Source organism: Mus caroli, unplaced genomic scaffold (assembly GCF_978045245.1).
Source record: "Mus caroli unplaced genomic scaffold, Mus_caroli_1 scaffold_13, whole genome shotgun sequence".
Lineage (NCBI taxonomy): Eukaryota > Metazoa > Chordata > Mammalia > Rodentia > Muridae > Mus > Mus caroli.
The window spans coordinates 47,892,802-47,904,611 of NW_028227268.1; the positions used below are offsets into that span (position 1 = coordinate 47,892,802).

The following is an 11,810-nucleotide window of genomic DNA, read 5'->3' on the forward strand; positions in this document are numbered from 1 at the left end:
AAAGATAAAGGAGTTTGCCACCAAACCTGACCAAAAAGATCTCAGTTCCATCCCAGGAAGCCATGTGGTAGGAGAGACCAACTTCTGGCAAGTTGTCCTCTGACTTCAATATGGCAAGCACAAAGCCTACTCACCACCAACGCACAAATAAATGCAAGAATAACTTTCCCTGACACAGGACTATTCCTTTCCTTTATTTTATGTATGGACATTTTATCTGTATGTATGTCTAAACTACACCCATGCAGTGCCAGAGGTGGGTTTACAGACAATTGTGAACCAACATACAGGTGTAGGGAATCCAACCCAGGTCTTCTGGAAAAAGCAGCCAGTGCTCCAACCATTGAACCATCTCTCCAGCTCCTGAGGACTCTTTAGTCATAAATACCAAATTTAAATACATAAATGTCTGCTGATGCCAGAACCCCAATATAAACATTCAGAACTATCAATTGCTTTTTTTGTGTGTTTGCTTTTTTGTTTTTATTTTTTTGAGACAGGGTTTCAGTACAGCATTCATGAAGCTATGTCATGGAGCTCACTCTGTAGACCAAGCTGGCCTTGAACTCAAAAGATTAAAAAAGCACAAAGGTTCAGTCCCCAGCTTCGCACAACTGGGAAGCATTAGGACCTTGTGTCTTCAGTCATTAAGGGCATGGCTCCAAAGGGGCAGGGTTCTGTCCCTTCTCTTCTGGTTCCCAGGCCTAAGTTATGAACTGTTCCTCAGCAACAAAGTCACTTTCTCTTAGAGCACAATGAGCCAGTGCAGCCTTCTCTCTTCCCAAGATGATTGCTATTTGCTACAGTAGCAGGAAGTCAGCTGATACACAACTGAAACAAAAGACTGAACAAAGATGTTGGGGTGGGTTAAGATTACTTGTTGACAAGCCTGGCATGGTCTTATGTGCATCGGTAATCTCAGGTATAACACACTTATTTTCTCACATTCTTTTTTTTTTTTTTTTTTTTTTTTTTTTTTTTTTTTTGGTTTTTCGAGACAGGGTTTCTTTGTGTAGCCCTGGCTGTCCTGGAACTCACTCTGTAGACCAGGCTGGCCTTGAACTCAGAAATCCGCCTGCCTCTGCCTCCCGAGTGCTGGGATTAAAGGCATGAGCCACCACGTCCGGCATTTTCTCACATTCTTAATATTATCATAATTTCTGCCTTCTTTGGTTTTGAAAGTCTCAAATAACCCAGTATAGCCTCAAACTCAGTATGTAGCCAAGGATTCCCTTGAACTGATCCTCCTGCCTCCACCTCCCAAGGGCTGGCCTCACAGCTGTGTGCTCCACCACACCTGGTTTATTCAGGGATATAGATAGGGCTCCATGAATGCCAGGTCAACTGCATCAACTGAGCTACATCCTTGGCAGAAGTTTTAGCATTCTGGTTAGCACTGTCCTCAATGTCAGTGACGGTGACATTAACCAAGCACTGAATCACACAAAGCACAATCCTAGCCTGGGTTACACTGGCGTCTCTGTTGCAGAAGCAGGAAGTTAGCCATCAAGAGACTTTCCAATTTTCTCATTTATTAGATGTAAAAAAATCGACCCCCCAAGGTGGATAAATCCATTTGTCCAAAGTCACACGAGACTTCTCATGAGATGTATACGGCTACATTCAGGTCTTCTGTTAGTTCAGCTTGCCTCCTGCCACATCACATCCATCCAGACCATACTCGAATGACACAGATTAATAACTAATGAGTTACCTACCTTACTCTCCCATTCAGATTTATCTGAATATGCTGCTTAAAATCTGGATATTTAGATGCCAGATATGCGAAGTCAGGTGGTTTGTCCTTGTATCTATTTCTTGCATGCATTGATTTGCTTAGAGCCATCTTTAAAGAGAGGGAAGAAGAGATTTAAGAAAGATAAAGAGGAAACCAGCATATTTAGTACCAAAAGCATGAGGGGGGGTGGGCCATAAACCAAGGGCAGTCCCCAGGCCCCAAGAATATCAGAGGGTAATGGTTTTCTTCCATGTAATGCTGGACAAAAAGAAAGGCCCTCCTCTAACAAGTCCAAGAGATACTGATGCACTAGGGCTCTGCAGCACATGAAAGAGGACAGAGTTTACAGGCACGTACTCTGAACATGTGACCCAAGTTCAATTACAATCTTGGCCAATTCAATTCATTTTTCTACACTATCCATTCAGGTCATAACAGACATACTCAACAAAGTCACTCCATTTGATTCTTTAACTTTTGTTAAAAAAAATTTTTTTCAACTGGGAATTTAACACAGTATCTCACATGTGCTCTATCAAGGACTGCTACACCCGAGATGACTAACTTCTGGATTTCTATCTGCCTAGCCACCCTATTCCTCAAAGTGAAGTGAATGTCTGCTAGCACCAGTCCACTCTCTTCCTCCCACACTGGCCTAAGAGCCATTGCCCAGGACTATTGTTCTTGTCTTTTTGTTCTTATTGCTGTTAGACAAGGTCTCCAGTAGCCCAGGCTCACTGGGAACTCATTCTGTAGGCAAGGCTAGTCTAGAATCCCATGTCCTCAGAGCGCTGTGATTCCAGCTTGCACCACCACACTGGACTGGCACTTGCTGCCACTCAGTTGGCATGGCTTACGCTCCCCACTGAAGTGTACAGACACTGAACATATCCCCACCTTTAAGCCTTTGGTCACATGCCACCTTATTAATATCTTTCTTGAACAAGTCACTAAAACATTCAGTGACTGGAACGCACACTTTTTCTTTTTTTTTTAAGCTTTTATTTATTTTTTGTATATGAGTACACTGTAGCTGTCTTCAGACACAGCAGAAGTGGGCATAAGACCCCATTACAGATATCTGGTCATGAACCACCATGTGGTTGCTGGGAATTGAACTCAGGACCTTAGGAAGAAGAGTCAGTGCTCTTAACCACTGAGCCATCTCTCCAGCCTCCTGCCCACTTCTGTCTTTGAAGTTTACTCACTTGACATTCCCCACACATTTGCTTTAATTAAAAAAAAAAAAAAAAAAAACCTTCCCTACCAGTAAACTTCATGAGTTCCCTGCGGTACCCCAATACTCAAAATAGGGCTGTAAGGGGAGTCACTCAACTGTTGGTTGACTGGGAAGAACATGAAGTCACTAGGAGATCTAGCTCCAAGTGACCGAGCATGTGCCTAGCATGTGCAAGGCCCTGGGCTCAGTCATCAACACCAAAGGAAATAAAGGAAACGACTATGAAATACTTTCCATCTGTGTGAGACACACACAGGATTCTCTTTCTGAATGGGCAGCCCAGTTGAGTCTCAACAATAACAAAAAGAGGCTCATCGGAGCGAGTCCAAAACCCAAAAGGCCTCTAGGCCAGCCTTCTTTCCTCTTTAAAACTTCATGTTTCCTGGGTTTTTTCTTGGCCTTTATCTCTTCACACATCATTTCTTCTAAAACAGAAGCTTATAGGATACTCTAAATTTGGCTTTTATGATATCAAACTATGGAGGCAATAGAGACAGACCAGCGTTCAAGGTCTTCCAAAGGACCAGGACTCGATTCCCAGCACCCGTATGGCTGCTCACCTAGTGCCATGACACAATCCTCTTCTGGCCTCCGCCTGCACTGTGCACGTGCTGCACAGACGTACAGGCTGGCAGAACACCTACACCTACAAACTGTTTTGTGGGTTTGTTTTTTTAAGTTTTTAGGAGGAACAGAAAACTCAACAGATGTCTCCCACCTAGACCCCAACTCTTCCGTTTTCTCTTCACGCCCCCACCTCACAAACTTGACTTCTCCTCCGCCACTTCCCCGGCTCATCCACGCCTTCTTCCCCTGGGTTTCGGCCTAGGCGGGGGACGAGGCCATCTCTCCTCCAGCTCCTCCCACCTACCGCCGGCCTTCGCGCACACCCGCCCGGGTCCCCGGCTTCTGACCTAGCGGTAAGCCCCCAAGGATCCGAGAACCAGAGGAGAAAAGCAGGTGAGCCGCTTCTTAGGCGATCCTTGTGCGCAACCGGATAAGAGATTTTTGAACCACGCACCTCGCAGGCCAATGGAACAGGCGGACGGAGTGCAGACGGGCCCGCAATCACCAAGCCCACACCACTCACACAGCCAAGCTCCTGGAAACGCAGATGCTACGCTCCAAGCGCGCCGCCATCTTGCGCAGCCAATCCGCGCCGTGACTGGACAGGCTACTCTCGCGAGACTTTTGACCTAGCCTAAAGAAAGAAGAAACTGTCGCGATACTTGGAGACGGCGGCGTGTTTTCAACCAGGTTTGGGGGTGTGGTCGGCTCGGAGTCTTCTTGGGTTAGCGGTTGGAGAGACGAGCTCAATAGTCCGCTGGCATGCAGCTATGTGATGGAGCCCGGCCAGGAATTTGGAACCACCCTCCTCCCCTGGCCTTTCTGGGTGCTGGGATTACAGGGATGAGATACCTCACCAAGCTGTAAACGTTTGTTTTCTTTTGTTTTGAATGTAGCTTTCTTCAGCACTCCCCAGCCTTACTAAATAGTACTAAATCTAGTCTTGACAGGAAATAGGAAGGCTAGATGGGTTTGATGGCAATTAACACTTAACTGCACAGCAAATCTGTGTGATGACACAGTAGTTACAGATAAACCTGTGAGATGGGTAAATAACTGGTACTTAGAAACTGTTTTGGGCGGGGTAGGGGACAGGGAAATGGCTACCCTAACAAAAGACCCAGGTTCGAGTCCCAGCCCCAATGTGGTGACTCCAAACCAGATGTAACTCTAGTCCCTAAGTGCCCTCTGGAAGGTACGCGTGCACGTGGTGCACGAACATGCAGGCAAACAGCCATACACATAAAGGTAAACCTCTTTTTAATTTTTTAAAGAAACTGATTTGGCTAAAAAAGCATTGAATCTGGACTCACGAAGCAAAAGAATAAAATCCTGGCTTTTGTTTGTTTGTTTGTTTAAGACAGGGTTTCTCTGTAGAGCCCTGGCTGTCCTGGAACTCACTTGGTCACAAGACCAAGACCACATTGACCTTGGCTACTTTATGCTAATACCCCCCAATTGCCCTACCCCCAATTTTTCCTTTATTTAACCCTAAGTATGGTGTTATAGGCCTGTAAATCCAAGCATTTGGGATATTGAAGCTGGAGTATGAGTTCATCCTCTACTGTCTATCAAGTTCCAGGCCACCCTGGGCTACATGAGACCTTGCTCAAAAAGCCAAAGCGGCAGTGTACCACTAGATCAGTGGTAGAATGCAAAGGCCTGTGTAAACTAACACCACAAAAAAGACATAGATAGGTAGATAGATAGATAGATGTATAGATTTATGGGTAGATAGATATATAGATGTATAGACTTATGAGTAGATAGATGTATAGATTTATGGGTAGATAGATGTATAGATTTATGGGTAGATAGATTAGCATAGCCATAAAATGTGGGCTGTTGAGACGCTTGATGGACAATCATGAAGACCAGAATTTGGACTCCAGTCTCCACATAAGGAGCAAGGCACACCTGGGGCTTACTGGTTAAAGAAAAGAAAAAGCATAAGCCACACGCTCACAGACAGACTTTGCCTCAAAGGAGTCGGGAGACAACGATAGAGGCCAACCCATGGCCTCTTCTGGTTTCCACAAATGTGTACACACACACCTATTCATTCCATACACTCACACAAGTTAGTGTTTAAAGATTTTTGTAACTGAAGATTTGAAAAAAAAAAAAAAACTGATAGATTTGTGGATGTGGGTAGGTGGCTCACAGTCACCTATAACTCACACTCCAGGGTATCTGACACTCCAGGGTATCTGACACTCCAGGGTATCTGACACTCCAGGGTATCTGACACTCCAGGGTATCTGACACTCCAGGGTATCTGACACTCCAGGGTATCTGACATTCCAGGGTATCTGACACCCTCTTCTTGCCTCCTCAGATACCATACTCACATGCGTATACCAGAACACAGAGACACACACCTAATTCAAAATAACATAGATATTTTAGAAAAATGGGGCTGCAGAGATGGCTCCACAGTTAAGAGCACTGTCTGCTCTTCCAAAGGACCCAGTGTCAATTTCCAGGACCCATGGGGCAGCTCAGACCTGTCTGTAATTCCAGCTGCATGGGGCCCATTGTCTCTGGCACACAAGTGATGCACAGAAATACATGCAGCCAAAAACCTGCACACATAAATGAAAATGATAAACTGGGTGTGGTGGCATACACCTTTAGTCCCAACACTTGAGAGGCAGGGACAGGTAGATTTCTGAGTTCAAGGCCAGCCTGGACTACAGAGTGAGTTCCAGAACAGCCAGAGCTACACAGAGAAGCCCTGTCTCGAAAAAAAAAAGAAAATGATAACTTTTTTAAAAATATTTTTGAGTATTTTGTCTATTACTTTTGTATCTATGGATGTTTGCTGCATTTGTCTGTACACCACATGCATGCAATACTCCCGAAGGCCAGAAGAGGGTGTGGGATCCGCCTTGGAACTGGCATTACAGACAGTTGCAAACTGCAATTCAGGTGCTAAAAATTGAACCTGGAGTTCTCTAGAAAAGCAGCCAGTGCTCTTCACTGCTGAGCATCTCTTCAGCCCCTAAAATAAATGTTTAAAAAGATTTAAAAGAGAAATAAGTTAGGCAATGGTAGCACACACCTATAATACCAACACTTGGAAGCAAAGGTAGATGGATCTCTGTGAGTTCAAGGACAGCCTGGTCAACTGAGCAAGTTCCAGGACAACAACCAGGGCTACACACAGAGAGAAACCCTGTCTCAGGAGAAAAAAAAATGTATTCCATTGGGAAATGTTCCCACTTTATAACTGACCAGGCTTGTATTGACAATCAGGTCTTTTCAGTTTCTCTGTCCTTATTGCCCTAGGAGAGGCAACAGCAGTAGATAGAGGTTGTCTCATTCTTGGAAGAGCTGTTGGGAGGGTGACTGAAACTGCCTGGAGATGACCTTGGCCTGGCTTCTGTTCTAACAATCCCCAAAGCAGCAGCTCCCAAATCGGAATGTGCGCGTGTCACCTGGGGAACTCATTATGCAGAAATCTCCAGAGCAGCAGCCCTGAGAGTCCTGAGTCCGCATGAGAGCGTCTGAGAATGCGCTCTGCTCCCAGCATCCTATCAGACTCTGACAGAGCTACTCTCTGGGTAACTGTTTCTGTCATGTAGACCACACGTCAAGAACCACAGACAGAGAGTAGAGGCAACCGTGTTCACTTGAGAAGCAGGAAAGGCCATGGGGAGGGAGGAGGATGGGGAAAAATGAATTAGGTATCTTCTGTCAGCCCAGGAGACAAGGCTTTGGGGTGGAGCAGAAGTACCAAATCCACAGAAAGATCCTGTAGCTCTGATGGACACATGAGAAGACCTCATGACTGACATTCCCTTCAGTCCTGGGTACTCACTGTTGTTCAGTTAGAGATACTGGGGCACAGAAAACCACCTCTACAGATTCAATAGGGCATTTAAAGGTCGAGGCTCTGACTGAGAAAGAGCTGCCCCAGGGTCACCAGCAGAGATAGCCAAAATTAGGGATGCTGTGGGAGGTGGAAGGGACACCAAGACCGTAGGAGTAAATGTTGCAACAGGAACACTGCTGGAAGCATCAGTCTATCTGCTCTGAAAAGTAATTGCCCCCCATAATCCCATTCCAGGGTATATACATGAATATATATATACATACACATACATATATGTGTGTGTGTGTGTGTGTGTATACCAGAGAGACAACTCTTTTTTTTTTTTTTTTTTTTTTTTTTTTTTTGGTTTTTTTCGAGACAGGGTTTCTTTGTATGGCCTGACTGTCCTAGAACTCACTTTGTAGACCAGGCTGGCCTCGAACTCAGAAATCCGCCTGCCTCTGCCTCTGCTTCCCCCCGAGTGCTGGCTGAGAGACAACTCTTACCCATGGGCTCAGGGAAGCCCAAAGATCCAGGATGCTCTTAGCAGTACTGATCAAGCTAAAAAAAAAACAAAACAAAACAAAAAAACAAAAAAAAATCCATAAAGATACTCATACCTTTGGACAGGTAGATAAATTGTGGTACAACAGAACAATAGAATGCTCAAATGAATGAACACATACATACTACATGGATAAAGCTTAGAAACAAATTCTACAATAAATTCATTTATGTTAAATTACAAAATGATCAAAGTAGAAAAACTTGCTGCTTGGGAAATAGTGTGTATGTGTGAAAAATATAAAGAAAAGCAAAGGTTATGGAACCAATTCAGAATGGTGTTTAAGGCAGGGAACAAGGGCTCTAGAGCATTGGTTGTGCTCATGGTCTTCAGTATTAGACTCATAGCTGTCTGTTAATCGGCCTATGATCTATGCATACATACCATGTATCCTTTGGGCTACATATTTCAGTATTTTAAAAAATAGCAAGAAAGGCTGCTTTGGACTCAGGTGCTTTTCCTGCACCCTCTAGAGAACTGAACTCTGTACTTGATCTTGTTGTCTAATAGGCATTTGGAGACAAGGAAATAAAATATGGGATAACAGAAAATTTAAAAACTCATCAGGAACAGGGTACTGGTGGCACCTTTAATCCCAGCACAGCCAGGGCTACACAGAGAAATCCTATCTCAAAAAAAAAAAAAAAAAGTAATTAATTAATTAAAAACTTGTCCCAAGAGCCCAGCAAGATGGCTCAAAGGATTGAGGCCCTTGCAATCCAGCCTGACAACTTGAGTTCAGTTCCCAGGACTGACATGGGGGAAAAAAAGAGAATGGACTCCTAGAAGTTGTCCTCTGACCTACACACATGCACTGTAGTACCTTCTCCAAGCCCTAAATAAATAAATAAATGTAATTTCAAAAAATCATCTTCAGGCTGGAGTGATGGCTCAGCGGTTAAGAGCACTGACTGCTCTTCAAGAGGTCCTGAGTTCAATTCCCAGCAACCACATGGTGGCTCACAACCATCTGTCTGATGCCCTCTTCTGGTGTGTCTGAAGAGAGTAATGGTATACTCATATATATATAAAATAAGTGAATAAATCTTTTTTAAAAAGTATCTTAAAGACAGGCTCAATGGTTCATACCTGTAATCCCAGAATTCTGGAGGCAGAGGCAGGAAAACCTCAAGTTCAAGGTCAGCCTGGGCTGCATAGTGAATTCATGACAACCCTGAATTACAGAAAGCATCTCATCCCAGGGATGAGCGCTGTCTCATGTATGTGAGCACACTGTAGCTGTCTTCAGACACACCAGAAGAGGGCATCAGACCCCATTACAGATGGTTGTGAGCCACCATGTGGTTGCTGGGATTTGAACTCAGGACCTCCGGAAGAACAGTCAGTGCTCTTAACCTCTGAGCCATCTCTCCAGCCCCAAGCACTGTCTCATAAGGAAAAGATGGAGCATCCTCCACCCACAGTGTCCCGGCTTCTCCTGGAGCCCACACACAATAAGGCACAACCATCACTTGTTGCATACAAGTGACAGGGAGGTCTGGAGGAGACTCAAGCCAGGGTCTCATGACCCTTCCCCATCCTTCCAGGTGGAGGTGTACGGCTATCCACAAGCCCAGCTGGGAGAATCCTGCAGGGGGCAGAGATGAACTCCCAAAGACGGTGGTTACTTGGCTTAGAGGATAGCCAAGCACAGGAAAGTAAAGTATTTGCTGTAAAAGCCTGAAGCCCATGTAAGGGTGGAAGGAGGCAGAACTATCTGCACCAAGTTGTTTTCTGACCTCCCTATACTCACCTTAGCTACCTACCCCTGACACATGCATGTGTGCTCATGCACGCACACATAGACACACATACACAAAGTTGCAATCAAGTTAAACACATAATAAAGAAATTACACAAAAGAGTACAGTCATCAGATTTGAGTTTAACCCTGTCAGGTTAACCGTGTCAGCCCTGGTCTCAGATGTTATTGCAGTAGCTCTGGGGTAGGATCAAACAAATCAAATTCCTTCTTTTTTGTTTTGTGTGTGTGTGTGTGTGTGTGTGGGAGTGAGAGACATGTCTTATTATGTAACTCTGGCTGGCCTCGAACTCACTACCGCCGGAGTGCTGGGATCAAAGCCGCACCCAGCCAAACTGCATTCTTATCAAGCAGTGGTGAGATTTGCTGATCCCAGAATCGCACTTTGAGAACTGATGACTTAATCAGCTACAGAGGATTCCTCTCTTCCCCATAGACAAAGCCTCACATTCATCAGGTCCACCATCACTTGGCTCACCATGTCCATGATGTCACCCATTGTTTACCTGCCAGGCAGGAAGAATGAGCTAACTGGTGACTAACTTAGAGCCTCAGAGGACAGGGTTAAGCAGGGCCTGTACAATCCTGTGTACGTTCTCCTTTCTCTCCAGTCTCTTCAGGTCATGGGTCGCAAGCAATGCACACATTCTGGGGCTGGGACTGTAGCTTGGCTGATAGTACGGGAGAGGCCATCCTCAGCACCACATAAACCAGGAGTGGTAGCACGTGCCTAAAACCCCAGGGCTTTGGAGGTGGAGCCCGGAGGGTCAGAAGTTCAAGGTCATCTTGGAATACATAGTTATTCTCAAAGGAACAAAAGTGTCCTTTTTTCTTTTTTTAAACTTGCATGAACTCAAAAGTAGTGCTCTGGTTTTCTATAGCTGCATGATTTTCTTTCTTATGCCCTAGAGTCTCTCTACAAGCAAAAATCATGACTTTCAGGTAAACTGAGTCAAAACCAGAGTCAGATTCCTCCCAGTCCTTTACCGCTCGGATGCCGAGAGCGTTCTGTAAATATCACCAAGGAGAAAGGACTGAAGGGACCACCCATACAGGATCGTTGTCGGTGCCCTCCTGCTCCAGGCAGAGGAGCAATCCAGTAGGCTCAGGCTGGGGTGGAAGGGAACGGAAATGGGGCAGTGTCATGCGTGACTGAGAGGCAGGAAGGGTCCCCTGCAATGCTGACAACCTAGCTCAGCCGTGAAATCCCTTCCTCTCTAGGAGGCTGGAGTGGAAAGGTTGAGAGGATCTGAGATCAAGCCTTGACATGCCAAGCTGCTGTGTCTGCTTGGATCTCCTACACGGAGGTGATGAGATATTTGCCTGTGCAGTTTGCTGCCTACCTAGCTGTTGCCTAGGAATCAAGTCCATGCCGATCTTCCACTAAAGAGGGGTTTACTAAGCCAGGTGGGTACTTAGCCCTTGGAATCCCAGTAGAAGCGCAGAGACACAAGAATCAGCTACAGGTTCCAGCCCAGCCTGATGTATATAGAGAGTCCTAGTCTGGACAGTGCTATACAACAGAACCCTGTCTCAAACTCTCAGGAGTGCATATACAACCATACACACACACACACACACACACACAAAAACAAAACAAACCTCGAATTGTTTTTTAGAAAATATGTGGTGGCCTGGCGTGGTGGCGCACGCCTTTAATCCCAGCACTCGGGAGGCAGAGGCAGGCGGATTTCTGAGTTCGAGGCCAGCCTGGTCTACAAAGTGAGCTCCAGGATAGCCAGAGCTATAAAGAGAAACCCTGTCTCAAAAAACAAAAACAAAAAAAAAAACAAAAAAAAAAAAAAAAAAAAAAAAAAAAGAAAGAAAGAAAGTATGTGGTGGCCAGGCCAGGCGGTGGTGGCGCACACCTTTAATCCCAGCACTCGGGAGGCAGAGGCAGGCGGATTTCTGAGTTCGAGGCCAGCCTGGTCTACAAAGTGAGCTCCAGGATAGCCAGAGCTATAAAGAGAAACCCTGTCTCAAAAAACAAAAAAAAAAAAAAAAAAAAAAAAAAAAAAAGAAAGAAAGTATGTGGTGGCCAGGCCAGGCGGTGGTGGCACACACCTTTAATCCCAGCACTTGGGGGGCAGAAGCAGGCGGATTTCTGAGTTCAAGGCCAGC

At 45.3% G+C, this 11,810-nt stretch overlaps 1 protein-coding gene across 3 annotated transcripts in view; it reads right to left on the reverse strand.

The window, feature by feature from the left end:
* Nucleotides 1–6,819, reverse strand: part of Mettl16 (methyltransferase 16, RNA N6-adenosine) — a 50,169-nt gene extending 43,350 nt beyond the window's left edge. The window contains exons 1-3 of one of the 3 annotated variants that reach the window (XM_029483855.2): nucleotides 6,783–6,819; nucleotides 3,893–4,179; nucleotides 1,719–1,846 (exon numbers count right to left, since the gene is read on the reverse strand). In XM_029483855.2, coding sequence (XP_029339715.1) covers nucleotides 1,719–1,846 — 128 coding nt within the window. In that variant the 5' untranslated portion in view covers nucleotides 3,893–4,179; nucleotides 6,783–6,819. Of the gene's footprint in view, nucleotides 1–1,718; nucleotides 1,847–3,892; nucleotides 4,582–6,782 lie in introns of those variants that run through there. The other 2 variants (XM_021176308.2, XM_085829823.1) reach the window with 2 other exon arrangements.
* Nucleotides 6,820–11,810: the final 4,991 nt, after the last annotated feature.